Source organism: Bos grunniens, chromosome 2 (assembly GCF_055505025.1).
Source record: "Bos grunniens cultivar Pamir isolate PY7600 chromosome 2, Bosgru_T2T1.0, whole genome shotgun sequence".
NCBI lineage: Eukaryota > Metazoa > Chordata > Mammalia > Artiodactyla > Bovidae > Bos > Bos grunniens.
The window spans coordinates 131,532,613-131,547,300 of NC_141166.1; the positions used below are offsets into that span (position 1 = coordinate 131,532,613).

The 14,688-nt window shown below is 59.5% G+C and overlaps 1 protein-coding gene across 44 annotated transcripts in view; it reads right to left on the minus strand.

Annotated features, from left to right (window-relative positions):
• BIN1 (bridging integrator 1) overlaps positions 1–14,688 on the minus strand; it is a 56,651-nt gene that overhangs the window by 16,296 nt on the left and 25,667 nt on the right. For 24 of the 44 annotated variants that reach the window (XM_086372058.1, XM_086372055.1, XM_086372047.1 and 21 more), the window contains exons 2-6: positions 10,704–10,784; positions 5,026–5,080; positions 4,715–4,809; positions 3,932–4,027; positions 2,937–3,044 (exon numbers count right to left, since the gene is read on the minus strand). In XM_086372058.1, the coding sequence (XP_086228184.1) occupies positions 2,937–3,044; positions 3,932–4,027; positions 4,715–4,809; positions 5,026–5,080; positions 10,704–10,784 (435 nt within the window). Of the gene's footprint in view, positions 1–2,126; positions 2,220–2,936; positions 3,045–3,931; positions 4,028–4,714; positions 4,810–5,025; positions 5,081–10,703; positions 10,785–11,228; positions 11,428–14,688 lie in introns of those variants that run through there. The other 20 variants (XM_086372051.1, XM_086372048.1, XM_086372003.1 and 17 more) reach the window with 5 other exon arrangements.

Below are 14,688 nucleotides of genomic sequence, written 5' to 3' on the forward strand. Positions count from 1 at the left end.
CCAAGACGGTGTGGACGGCACAGCAGTTCACAGCTGGACACCAAGCTCTGTTCACAGAGCTCAGCAATGCTGCAAAGGGCAGGGTGGCTTTGTTTTAGAGTTCCTAGAAGTCAGGGCCTATCCTTTATTTCCTTTGAGTCACATTCTTCATATTCTGGCTCTTTCAGAAATACAAGGGGTGGCAGGAGGCGGGGGGAGAGCTGTCCCTTGCTGGGGAGACCTTGCAGCCCCCGTGGCTCCACTACACGCCTCCGCACACGGGGAACAGTGACAAAGTGACGCCCTTGCCATGCAGCCTGTCACCAGGGTCCTGCAGGCAGCTTTGGGGAGACCATGACACGTGTGGAGAGCAGCTTGGAACCAGACCAGGGAACACCCAGAGCTGGACAGCTCAGGAGAACACAGGCTCAGGAGCTGGTGCTGTCCCTCCAAAGTCAAGTCAGCCAGCAAAGGCGGCACAGGGCCCCAAGTACCCCAGCTCACTGCCAGCCAGTTGCCTGAAGGCTCCCCAGCCCCCGGCCAGGGGTGAGGCAGGGTGAGGAAGAAAGAAGAGAGGCTCAGATGAAAACTGGATCCAAATGGGAATGTAATTTGGCCAAAAGGCAAAACATCTGCCGTCCAACATCCAGAGACGAGATCCCGTGCCCTGGCTTCTCCTGCCAATCCTCCAGGGTGGGGGGTGAAGGTGGGGGATGGGACCCTACCAGCTGGATCCCCAACCACACCCATCCCAGGAGCCCCAAATCGGCCATGGCCACCACCCTGGCCCCACAGTCTCCCAGGAGCTTATCCCACTGGACTAAAATGTTCACCTGGCATCCTCCCAAACCCATTTCAGGGAAAATTATGCAGAAATCCTGGCCCTGGGTCAGTGGCCCCATTATTCCCCCTCCAGCCCGAAGTCCTGAACTCTACAGGCGGGACAGGCCAGTCCCTCAGCACTCCCGCAGGCTGACCTAACCCAGGCCATCTCCCCTAGACCAGAAAGAGGTGGGGCTGTCACTCAGAGCCTCTAAAGTCAGCCCACAGCTCTGGCCTAAGAGAAATCAGGCAGCAGGGTGAATAAGAAATTGGGCCACGAGCCCCTGCTAAACCCAGCCCTCTCCACATCACAGGTATCCAATACATGTGAGTTGAAGATGATGAAATCAGAAGTGGCCCAGAAAACATGGGGCAGCTGCCTGGAGAGAAACCCAACCTCCTCAGTGGGGCCTGTCTCCTGCCCCCTCCCAGGACCACAAAGTGCTGCTACAGTCATGTCAGTGTCACTGACTGAGAACCATGAGGCTACCTCTCCCAGGGCACTGCTTCATGGTCCTTACCAGGACCCAGCCCACTCCTATTGCCAGGATAGTAGTATCACTTTGTGCAAAGAGCCTCCTCCAGGAAGCCCTCTGGGACCACTGTGATATAGACTGTTTGCCCTCCGTGGAATTCCCAAAGAGCCAGTCCTTTCGGCCCAGGTCTCAGTATCCCAGCCAGACTGAAGAGCCTTCTCAGCGTCCCCTCAGGGGCACCCTGGGGCCTACAGGTCCAAGGGTCACCATGACTCTGGCCAGTTGTGGCAGGACCACCCACAGGGACCCCCAGTCTAGGGAGCTAGGAGAATGACCCAGGCCTTGAGGTGGGTGAGCCCCAACTCAGTCACTAAATGGCTCTGGGAACTGGGCAGGAGATCCGGCCTCTCTGGACGGGTTTGTCTCCTCAGCAAACCCAGGTTAACCGCACAGTTCTTATGAGGTTTGAAGGACAATGCACTAAAGACACCACATCTGTCCCTGCAAGAGCCCTCACAGAGGACAAAGAGTCTGAGGCTTTCCTGGGCTCCTGGAGGCTAGGATTTCAGAGTCGGAGCCGGGACGACCAGAGGTCCAGGCGCTAGGACAGAGATGGCCATCCCAGGTTAACCGGAGCCCCAGCCCCCATCCACATCCTCCCTTTGAAAGCAGGAGGTCTCCCAGCAGAGACATTTGAAAACAGCCCTGCCTCCCAACCGGGGAAAGAGTCGAGCCCTCCCCAACCCCCCAGTAGGGCTGGGCAGACGGGCACCCAGCACCACCCAGCACCAAGGACAGGACGACAGACCAGAAGGCGCCAGCACGTGCAAGGTTAGAAGCCAGTGTCACCTGATTTCGGAGCAGGTTAGTTTGAGCTACGAGATGAGCCTGCAGTTTGCCTTGGCACCACTGGGGGGCGGCTTTCTCAAGCAGCGAGACAGGCTAGGGGTGGGGAGGGGAGGTCAAGGCCAAGGAGAGTAGAGAGAGAGGAGGGAGACGGGGAGAGAGAAACGACACAGACATTAAACACCACATCCAAACGTCTCCAGGGCAGTGACGGAGCCCTGCCACCCTCCAGAGGGCCAGCCCCCACAGCAGGTAAAGGCCCCTGAGGCTGAGAGAATTAAGGGGAGCCCCGAGGAAGGCGGAGAATTGGGTGAACTCCAGCTGCAAAGCAGAATATGAGAATCGTTAGCAAGGGCAGACAGACTCAGCAAGCAGCTCCTGCCCTGGGGGCACTCACTGCGGGGCAAATGTGGGTGCACCCCCCCCCGACCCGACCCGGCTTGTTCCAGCTGAGACAGGTTCACATTGGATCCGGTGATGGAATTCCACTCGGAGCACACCAGGCCAGGAGGGGCTGGGCCAGTGAAACCCAAGCCAGGCCTGCTCTCATCCTGGAAAGTGGCCTCAGGACAGGCGGAGGGGCCAGGCGGGGGCCCCACCCATTAGGCCCACGAGGCCTCCCACTCACTCGCCCTGGACCTGTGACCCGAACTAGTCACCGGAGGTGAACCCCTCTGCAAAGGGGGCCGAGGACCCCTGCCCGCCAGGGCGCAGTGACAAGCCTGCAGAGGGGGTGGTGGACCAGCCCAGGAGGAAGGCACCCTGTGGAGACTCCCGAGGACTCTCCCCCAGCAGCCACACGGCCAGCCTTACCTTAGCAATTTTGGCTTCATCCTTCTTTTTGGCGGTTTGAAGGGACTCGTAATGGTGCCGGGCACTGTCGTAGTCCACCAGCTTCCGCCCACGCTTGGCAATGCGTGACTGAAGTATAGGAAGGAGGAGGCAGCTGAACAGGGCCTGACGCCCATGCTGAGATGCTGACCCAGGCAAGGGGGACTGGATGAACCCGGAGGGCTTAGGGCCGCCGACCCCAGGCTCAGCAAGTCTGTCTCACAGATGCCCGAGACACTCGAGTGAACATTTCTGGCAGCAAAGAGCTCACCCCTTGAAGGCTTCTCTCCTCCTGAGCCACCCCACCAGCCTCCCTCCTGCACTCCCTGTAAAACTCCTTCAGGAGCCTTTGCACTGTGTGGCCGGGGGCCAGCATGGAGTGTGACCCCTCCAGAGGATCAGGCCCAGCACCACGGTCACTACCTGAGCTCTAGACAACTGTGCCTGTGTGTCGGGGGCACCTGGGCTCCCAGGTGCCTCCGTGGAGATCCTGACACACCGACCAGTCCTCAGTCCTAACTCACCTGGGCCCGGCAAGGGCAGCTGGCGTTTTGAACACACGCAGTCACACAGATACATCCAGATAAGAGGCGACGCACACAATGATACACACCTTCCCTTGCAAGCACAGAGTCTCATACAGGGCATACAACGCCAGGCCTTCCAGCCCCTTAATACACGTCGTCAGCCCTAGAGTCACTCCACAGTTACATGGCCCCACATGCACATGCTCCACGAGGTCTCTTTCCACAGTCCAGAGACCCACAGGTACAGGGTTTCCAGCTCAGAAAGGCCCAGGCCTGGGGACTGGAAGGCCAGCCTCAGAGGGAGCAGCCCCAGAGGATGAACTGGGAGGCGAAGGGGAGGCCTGCCTCCAGCCCTGGGCTGCCTGCATGCCCCCGCACCCCTCTCCCACTCCCGCCCCCCGACACAGGCTGCCAGGCCGCAGCAGGATGGAGGGCCAGAGCACCGCTCACCTTGATGTCAGGAAACTGGCCCAGGTACGTGTCCATGGTCAGCAGCGCCTGGTCCACCAGCTTCTGGTGGTAATCCATCCAGAGCAGGTCATTGTTCTGCAGAAGGCGAGAGCACAGGCGTGCACACTGGCGCGCTGGGCTGCAGCAGGGCCAGCTCCCCCTCCCGGGGACCCAGGGGCCAGCCCCGTCACCCCACAGCTGGGTGGCACCTCAGAACCTCAGACTGGTGGTGGTGGTGGTGGCTTAGTCACTAAGTCGTGTGCGACTCTTACAACCCCATGAACTATAGCCCACCAGGCTCCTCTGTCCATGGGATCCTCCAGGCAAAAATACTGGAGTGGGTAGCCATTCCCTTCTCCAGGGGGTCTTCCCGACCCAGGAATTGAACCCGGGTCTCCTGCATCACAGGCAGATTCTTTACCAACTGAGCGATGAGGGAAGCGCAACCTCATCTATAAAACAGGGTCACAAGTCCTGCCTTTTCACAAGGTGACCTTGAGGATGAGATACGCCCAGGGCTGGTGGGGTCCGGGAGGGAGGCTTCTGGAGCCAGGCGATGCGACTCAGAGAGGAGAGATGCCTCCAGACACCACAGGAAACGCATCTCAGCGTGACGTCTCAGAGGAGAAAATGACCCCCAGAGAGGGGCGGGGCCTTGCCCAAGAGCACCTGGCACGTGGGAACGGGAAGGGCTGTTCCCAGAGGGTGCAGGGTGCGATGGGCGGCCAGCTGAGGTCAGAGGCCCCTCAGGGCAAGGACCAAGGCCGCTGGGCCCACACTCACCTCAGCGATTTTGCTTGCTTCATCCCTGCCAGGCCAGTCGGGCTCGTACACCTCCTGCAGACACTCGTTCAGCTTCTTGGAGGCCTCATGCATGGCTGGTGGGAAGACAGGCCACACTGCAGGCAGGGCTGGTGGCGGGGGCAGGGGGCGCAGGGGCTACCCCTGCCCCCACCCCTGAAGGCCCAGGAGGTGTGTGGACATACCTGGCAGCCCTGCTCCCCTCCCAGCTTTGCATCCATCAGCTCCACCTGGGGAAGGCCCCGCTCGGTGTCCCAGGAAGCCCACCCGTCCAGGCTGGGCCTGCCCCTTACCTTTGACCGAGGCCAGGTAGGTCCGGAGGTCCTTCTGCAGGCGGGTGCCCTCGGTCTACAAAGAGAACGACAAGGAGAAGGGGAGGGCCTGGAGCACAGCCCACACCTGCCCCCTGCCTTCTGCATCCTGGGGACACCTGCCACGGATGGGCTGTCTACTGCAAAGCATCGGGTCTACGGGAGACCAGATAGGAAAACACCCTGGCTTTGGGGTATGGCGGCTACTGCCTCTCTGGCCACAGACACACACTGAGCTCCCACCTGGGGAGCCCTGTGCCTGAAGGGACATTCACCTTCTCTCCCAGGCACTGTTCTCAGCCCTGGAAGGAAGGCAGCAAGACAGGGACCCTCCACCCTGGACGAGACACTGGAGCACAGCCCGTGTGTAAGATGGGACCAGTGGGTGGCAAGCCTGCCCTCAGGCAACCATGAGCCAGGTGACCGACAAGCACAGGAAGATGATGGGGGTACAGGGACCACCCAGCACCTGGTCCTGAAAGCTTGGGTTCTGCCTGAGGCCAGCTGGCTCCCAGCGCATCCCACCGGAGATGGGGGGCCGGGGGCAGGCCTTTACAGGGTCAGGAGGGTTCTGATGGACAGAGGACGACCTGCTGGGGAGAGGAGAGACCCAGAAGGGGGGAGGCCTTTGAAAGGAATGCAGAGAAGGGTGGGGTCGTGTCCAGGCTTCTCAGGACACCGGCCCTGTTGAGAGGGAAGATGCAGGGGAAAGGGGAAAGGGGGGAGTGGCCCAGGGAATGAAACCCTCGGAGCTGGGAGGGCAGCCCCAGGGGCTTCCTGGAGCAGTAGGGCCAGCAGAGCGGTAAAACCACGGGCGCAGCCTCAACTCCCTCTGGCGTCAGCAGGAGGCAGGAGCAGGAAAGCTGAGCTCCAGGTGTGAGGACGGGTGAGCTGGCTGAGGCCAGCAAGGAAAGTCTGAGACTCCCGCCAGGGAGATGCTGAAGTTTCCAGAAGCCGTATGGAATGCAGGAGATTCCACACACAGGCTGTGGGGCTGTGGAGACCCAGCTCTGTCTCTACTAGACACATGTGTTCAGGCACTTCAGTCGTGTCCAACTCTGTGTGACCCCATGGACTGTAGCCCGCCAGGCTCCTCTGTCAATGGAATTCTCCAGGCAAGAATACTGGAGTGGGGGCCCATTTCCTTCTACATACTAGACACGTAACCCTAAGAAAGTTACTGAACCTCTCGGAGCCTCAGTCTCCTCATCTGTCAACCGGGTCAAATGACCCTGGCCTGGGAGACCACAAGCACATGGGCATGGAGCACCTGCAGGGTGCCCGGCACATCGCAGGCACCGGGAGTGGCTTCACTGCGGCCGTGAAGAGCAGCCTCAGGAGGCGGGCTCTACCCTGGGCACCACGATGGGTGTGGAGGGGGACACAAGGGAGCCCGGCTTCTGGAGGGCCGTGAGTGGCTGAGCCTGGGGCTGGCCTCCTGGGCCCCCGCCAGCCCATGCCTCAGGGACACCTTGTGTGGAAGTCTCGCTCTCTGAGGGAGACCTAAACAGACCACGGCAGCAAGCTGTAGTCCCGGAAGACCTGAGCCCCTACAGGGCTCCACCTGCCAGCCTGGAGCTCCTGCCTGAGACAGAAGTGGTCTCCACCCCTGCCAGTCAAACAACGCCCCTGCCGAGAGCAGGCCAGGACGCGGGCCCCAGGCATGGGCCCACCCCAGCACCCTCAAATCGCTCCTGTCCCCCTGCAAACCGGGCCCCTCCTCCTGGCCAGAGCCCTCTCCTCCTGCCCTGAAGTCCTCAGAGTTGGGGCACAGTTCCTCACTGGGGCCAGAACGTCCCACACATAGCCTCTCGACGCCACTGCGCCACCTGAGGAAAAGGAAGCTGAGAGGTTCCGAGACTTGCCCAGGATCACACTGGCACAGGGAGAGCTGGTGAGAACCTCCAAGTCCCGGGCACGTGGGCCCCAGTTTGCTGAATTGGTCTTGACAGGGCCAGGAACACAGGCAACTGCCTATTCGTTACGACAAATGCAGCAATGGGACAGCAGACACCACACAGAGAGGGTTCCAGGGCATCACGTTAAAAACGGAGACCCTCTCCCAGACTCCTTCAGTCCCCATGGAGTATACAACCCTGGCCACGTAGGAATCTCCCAAACATCCAAGTTCAAGGCGTGCTGATTAGAGTAGGAAACCAAGGCCAGCCCACAAGCACTCACACCTCCCTGGAAGCCCATCGGGGCCATGCGTGGTCCCGAGATGGGGGCAAGAGGAAGGGTCTACCCCACTCCCCATGTAGCCTCCCCAGTCTTAACAGTTAAGTGCTGTGGTGGTAGAGACGAGGATTTAAGTGTACCTATGATGCGATGCTCTTGTATTCATCCGATGTCAGAATCTTCCAGACCCAGCTTCTCTTCCCACCAAGCCTCATCAGCTTGCTCCCCTCCCCACTGTCCCCCAACATCTGTCTACAAGGCACCCAGGGAAAGGGGTCACCCACAGGGCAGGCTGCTGTGCTTGCCCAGGCTTCAGGCTGTACCAGGGCCCCTTGTGCTTCCCAAACAAGGCCATGCTGTGAGCAGGCACACTGGGCACAGATGTGCAAGGGCCGCCCGGGGCCCTGCCTCCCCTGTGCCAACTGCAGCTGGTCCCCAGTGTCGACGTCCCCCTCCCGGGGCTCCCAGCCAGCTGCTTCCTCAGGCGGCCCTGGCAGCAGGCTACCCTCCACCCTGGCTCTGAGAAACATCTCTCTGGAGGTCCCTGGGCTCTAACCATATGCCTTTCAGAGCAGCTGGGGGAAGGAGAAAGTTCTGGAGCCACTGCCCTCAGCCTGCTCTCCTGGCAGCCCAGGACTAACACCAGGTGTGGCCCCACAAGCCGGCCAGCAGGCACTCCACACCCCCCACACCTCCCTCCAAAGGCTATCCCCCAACTCCCTGACGTCAGCCCCCATCTTCCCAGGGAAGTGCTCCCTCCACCGACCCCTCTGGCTCCAGCTGGACTCGTGAACCTCTGTGGTCAGTGCCAGAGGATCTCCACGTGATAGCCAGGGATGCCCACTTGGAGGAGAGCCCTGGGTGGGCCCTGAAGAATAAGAAGGAACCAAACCTGCCCTATCTCATTGACAAATAGCAACTCTGAGCCCTGGGGAGCCAGGTCCAGGCGGTCCCCTAGGAGGAAGAGGCTGAGCCATCTGGAGGACCCAAGAATGGCTCCAAGGATCTGAGCTGGATTTAAAACACTTGGGTGGGTGAGAGTGTGAGTGAGCCCTCCAGGGCTTCACAAAGAGGACAGGGCCAGGGATGCCAGACCTGAAGCTGAGTGGGCCCAGAGTGGCTATGTAAACTGGGTCCCTGTGAAAGCAGGCGACAGCAAGGCGACCCAGCCCCTCTCCTAGGGCCCACCCCCAGAGGAAGGCGTGGGGGACTCGTGTCCTTGAAGCCCAAACTCCCCGCCATCCCTGGCCCCAACTGGCGCTGGCGCACTAGGCTTGGCGTTCCCAGAGGAAGAGCAGGGCTCCCCATGCTCAAGCTTCACTTCGCCTTTCCCAGGGCTCCTCACACCCCGCAGCTTTCTGAATTCACTTCCCTGAGAAGAGTGATCCTCACTTAGTGACCCCACCCCCAGGCCCCAGTCACCCCCACACACCAATCAAATCCAGAACTGTCCAGCTGCCCTAACTCCTAAGGGAGGGTTACCCTGAACCTCAAACGAGACCTCATATTTGCCCACTCCTGCTTCTACCCTCGGCCCCTGAGAAGCTGACCACACCACCCAATCTGCGGGCAGACAGAGCACCAGCTCAAATGACCACCCATATCCACAGCCAGGGAGCCAAAAGCACTGGCTATCTTTAGCCCTAGCCTCACTCCCCAGCCGCTCTGGGCAAGGATCAGTGACTGCCTGCCAAAAGCCAGGGAGCCAGAGGGGACTTCAGTGTTCTTCTTCAAGCCTCCACTTTGAAGGTGAGAAAACCGAGGCCCAAGGGGCGAGCGGTCACCCAGAGCCAAACAAGCCGTCTCTGCTATGGGCTTTGAAACACCTCCCATTACTGGCCTCGGGGGACAAGCAGCCATGGGGGCTCCCAACCCTGCTCTGAGGAACCCCTCAGTTGAGCCTCTCTGGCAGGTGAGGGTGACTTGGCCCTGGGCCCTCTCCCAGCACGCACACTTGCCCTATCCCAGCATGCCCTCTGATCCTCTCCCAGCATGCTCCCCGGCCTTCTACCATCATGCTCCCTGGCCCTCTCCCAGCATGCTCCCCAGCCCTTTCCCAGTATGTTCCCCGGTCCTCTCCCAGCATGCTCCCTGGCCTTCTCCCAGCATGCTCCTCGTCCCTCTCCCAGCATGCTCCCCGTCCCTCTCCCAGCATGCTCCCCGGCCTTCTCCCAGCATGCTCCCTGGCCCTCTCCCAGCATGCTCCCCAGCCTTCTCCCAGCATGCTCCCTGGCCTTCTCCCATCATGCTCCCTGGCCCTCTCCCAACTGCTCCCAGCCACGGGCCAGTGAGCTGTCAGAGTTTTTCAAAGGAGGCCCCTTCTCCCAGAGGTTCCCTTCCAGCCACAGAAGCATTGGTGGGTATCTTCTGTGCTTTCTGAGGCCTCAGATGTGGACCAGGAGTAGGAAGAGGCCTGGTCCCTCCCAGCCCCCAGTCTAGGCCCACCAGCCCCTTTCCTAGCAAAGCTTAGATCTTGACCTCATTGCCAACACCCATGCCCACTCCTGTGGCCTCTTCTGGCCTCCATTCCTGTCTGTCACTCACTGGGACTGGTTTGCAGAAGCCACAGAGCCATGGCCCAGCTCTCTGTCCCTGCTTCCTTGGCCTTTCCCAGGGAGGAGAGAATCACCAGAGTCATTTCACTCCCAACTTCTACTATCTTCAGATACAGTCACCAAAGTGGCTTATTCTAGACTTAGCAGATCTGAGGGGGGAATGTCTCGAGCACAACCCAGTCAAGGTATTTAGGGCCCTTTGGGGTCAGGACATCCTCCCTTGGATAAAACCACTGCCCCCCAGGCTGTCCACATAATTAAGGCCCTTCTGTCACCAGCCCTTGGTCTATAAAAGAAAATGCTAAGGATGTCCTTTAATTCATTTGCAGTTTTTAGAACCAGAGAAGTATGGGTCTGAATCCACTCCCAAAGCTGGATGGCCTTGGGCAGATTACCCAACTTCTCTAAGCCTCAACTGCTTCATCTACGAAAGGGGAGCACTGATACCAGTTGCCTTACAGGGGTGTCGGAGGGATCCACAAGCCATCTACAAATGGCCCGGCCTGGAGCCCACCACTCAGCCAGGCACAGTCGACACTCAGCGGGTACCCAATCAAACCCAGTCTGCTCCGCTCCCGTATTAAATCTTGCAGATACCACTCTCCTCACAGGACACTTCTAGAGAGCCCACCTGCCTCGACACTGAAGGTTGCCCAGAATCTGGCCGTGATCTAACACTCACTCCCACTCCCACCCCGCCCCACCTTACATCTTACCTAAAGTAAACCCCCACAGTCCCCCTCTTCCCCTAGTCCATAGCCAGTGCCAGTGCCCCCTCCTCCAAGAAGTCTTCCATGACATGCCAGCCCACACTAATCCCTTCTCAAGCTCTTCTACTCCACAAATTCAGCTCTTGACATTTTCCACCTGGCAGGCACAGTTCCATTTTTCACAAGCTCCCGAAGGCCAAGGGCCACCCATACTCACCAGCTGCTTGTTGAAATTCTGGACACACTGTTCAAACTGCTCATCCTTCGTCTCATCCGCCTTCCCCAGTTTCTGGAGGACCTTCCAAGGCAGAGGGAGAAGGGAAGAATGTTACACTGAGAAGGAAAGTAGCCAAACCAAGAGCACCAGATCATCAATACCACAGACTCCTCTTCACCCCAGCAGGGTTCTGGGAGGGCCATGGCCAGGATCACCCAGCCCAGGCCACCAGGACCACCAGAGGTCTTGTGGTTGCTGTGACCCCCAAGGGCCTGAGGGACTGAGATCTCTCCCTCCTCTTCTCAGGGCTCACCCATCTGTCAAGAGGAGGAGCTTAGGACAGGCTTGCTGTAGTGACAGAAACCAGGAGTACGAGGGGTTGGGTGCCCCTCCCAGCTGATATCACACCGCAGCCCTGGCTGCTACACCCCAACCTGGCAACTGAAAAGTGAGCCAAACACCAGGGGGCCGGCGGGGGTGGCCCCACCTCCCCACAGGACTCCATTTCTTGGGCCCACTGCTCACAAATCCTAGAGGGAGGGGCAGGGAGGTAATCACTCCAGGACCAGGAGGGAAGGGAGGGCTGGCGGAGGGTCAGGCTCTTGCTGTCACTAGGAGTCAGCTTCCAATCTGCCTAGATTTCCAGTTGAGACCCATTCTAGCCCGTATCTAGACGCCCTCCCACTCCTGTAACTGACACCAGCACACACACATTCATGCACACAGAGGCACCCAAAAGCACGTACACACGGGCTCACAGACACACACCCTATTCCTGACATCTCAGAGGCTGACTCTCCCCTCGATGAGTCACGGCTGTCCCTTCTTGGCGGTGTCAAAGAGAAGAAGTGGCAGGCACAGGTGGGGAGATGGATGGGTGAAGGCAGAGAGAGACCCCAAGTCTGGAGAGGGAGAAAGCTCTAGAAAAAGAAGAAAGTGGACCAGGAGCCTGAAAGCCCTGAGCAGAAGGGCTGGCCCACCAGGTTCTCCCAGACTCCCATCTCCCAGCTCCCGCTGCCTCCAACTCCGGAGTTCTCTTTGGTTAGAAAGAGAGGGAGTTCAAGAAGCAAGGATGGGTGAGGGCAACAGGGGAAGAGCAGAGAAAAATAAGAGATGGGGTACAGGTTAGGCAGAGAGGGGGTGAGGTGTGCAGGGAGAGACGGAGGCAGAGGCCCCCTCCACAGGCCTGGGCAGGCACCTCCACGGGAAGCAGAAGGAACAACATGGAGATGATGGTCAGCAGAGAGTGACCAAAACCCAACAAGAATAAGAAGGAAGCACATGGCTCCGGTTAGGGGTGGCAGGTGGAGGAGAAAAACAGGTGAGCTCCCAGCAGGGAGGAGCTCAGATGGGGTTGGAACACCAGGTCGGGGTCCTGGACCGAGGGATGCCCGGTCTCAGAACAGAGCCTAGACCCTCCCGAACCCCGACTGACCCTAGGGTGGCCTGCGCTGCCCTGCTCCCCCTCCCCCACCTGCCCAGGAGCCACAGCGAGGCCAGTCAGCTCTCTGACCCTCTCTCTCATCGTGTAATGAATTTGGCCATCTCTTGCCAGGCACTTGCTCTGTGCCCTTGGCATCTCTACTGGGGAAGCAGACCGATCAGACAAGGGTCCAGTCCCAAGACAGAGGGAAGTACATGAGACTGTGGGAGCCCAGGATGGAGATCCTATCCAGCCTGGGTAATCAAGGAAAACTTCCTGGGAGAAGTGGCAGCTCAGACTGAGAGGAGCGCTGGCAGCAGGAGGACCAGAAAGATGAGGTCCATTGTTAGGGAATTTTAAGACGCTCAAGGTGACTCGAGGTCGCACAGGAGGGAGAGGGAAGCGGTGGGGAGCAGTGCACATTGGGGAGCGGCCCCCAGTAACCCTGTCAGGACACTGTCCATCAGGCAAGGGCAACCGGATGCCAAGTGTGGCAGTGAACTGAGGAGAAAAACCAAACCACCATGAGCAAGAAAACGGGCACTTCCCTCGATCTGGGCTCCCCCTTCCCTTGGCAGCCACATCCGGCCGGCCCCACGGGAACAGGGTGGAGCTTCGGGGGTGCCTGGCCCACCTGACACTGGGCACGGGCAGGTGACTCACCCCCGTCCACGCCAAGGAGAGAAGTGGACCACCAGGCGGGAAAGAACTTCCAAAAGCCAGCATGGCCCACCGGAGCAAACCAGAGGCTCCTAGGGAGCAGAGCCCGGCCGGCCCTCAGGCAGGGGGACTGGGAGTGACGCTATCTGCCCACTGCCTCTCCTTCTCCCTGCGGAGATGCTCACAATCAGCGGAGCTGCCAGTCCCCTCCCCGCCATCGGGGTCCCGAGGAGGCCCAGATATCCACACCTGGCTCCAGGCATCAAACACAGCCGCGTGGCTCACCAGCCAGCGGTAGCTACCAGTGAGACCTTCAGGCCTTGAGAAAGAGGCCAGCCATGGTGACATGCCAGGCAGTGAGAAGAACCCTGAGAAAAGGAACTCTTACTGTCTCTCTGAATCTCAAGCACCTTGTCAAGAAACAGAACATTAGCGTCCACCTTAAGGCTCACGTGAAACATGTCTCCACATCTAGCCCATAACAGGTACTCAAGTACAGGGCTTTCAGAGCTGTCTTTACACAGCTGAGGGCTGGGCCTGACATGAACCCACCCTCCTAGTCCATACGGATGGCATCCCAAGATGCCAGACAGAAGGCAAGTATGCACACTCTGTACTCGAATACATAGGCAGGCAGGTGCACACAGCCAACTCCTGTTTATCCTTTAAAACCTTGCTCAGGCGACATGTCCTCTGAAGCTGCCCTCTCCGTCCTCCCCCGACTCTACCACTTAGGGCCTGGGACCAGCTCTCCTCATTGCCTGGGGGTCTGCCTCTGGCCCCACCAAGCCTGCACAGCCTGAGGTCGAGGACAGTGTCCAGCCTTCCTGCGTCCCCAGCTCACTGACAGGGCTGAGCACAGGGTCAACACACAACACGTTCTCATCTGAGCTGTGAACTTTGAGGTCAGAGTCACAACCTAGAACAAAACAGCCCGTCTCTCAGTTTCCTGTTACGTAAAATGAGAGGGTCTGTATGGAGAACCGAGAAGGCAATGGCAACCCACTCCAGTACTCTTGCCTGGGGAATCCCATGGTTGGAGGAGCCTGGTGGGCTGCAGTCCATGGGGTCGCGAAGAGTTGGACATGACTGAGCAACCTCACTTTCACTTTTCACTTTCATGCACTGGAGAAAGAAATGGCAACCCACTCCAGTATGCTTGCCTGGAGAATCCCGGGGCGGGGAGCCTGGTGGGCGGCTGTCTATGGAGTGGCACAGAGTCGGACACGACTGACGTGACTTAGCAGCAGCAGCATATGGAGAATACTTAACCTGACACGCAGAGAGCTCACCATGAAGGTAGCCATTAGGATCAGGGGTTAGAACTGGCATTCACATGAATCTGAGGTCTGGTCTCAGAATCTGGGGAAGCAGTTGGCTCCAGTGGGTCCCACTGGGCCCTGCAGGATGCTGCAGAGGGGGATGACCAGCACGGCTCTGCGTGAGCTCCAGCCAGCTGCTCGCCTCGCCTCTGATAGCTCAGTGCCCGCCTGTGCCACAGCACGTGGAGGCTCAGGCCTTGTCTCCTCCTCACTGTACCTGCCTCGCTCCACAGAAAGGAGGACGAGGGCACACACCCTGGGGCCCTGTCCTTGGGGGAAGCCCCCAGTGCGGCTACAGGGGGGAACAAGCTGGGCACCACCCACCCCAGGACAGAGACCGGGACTAAACTTGGCGCAGTGAAACCCCACAGCCCTGACGGCTACCTGTTTCCCACCCTCCGGAGCACGGCTCCTGCTGCACCCCAGACACTGGGAAAGAGGCCCTTCCCACTGGCCCCTGGGGCACCTGGACCCCACCGTATCCTGCCCTGCCACCCAACAGCTGCTGAGCCCTGCCTGATCTGTCCCCACACTCAGAGACCCCAAGGCAGCTCTGTCCAGCCGCCACCAGTGCCCTCGC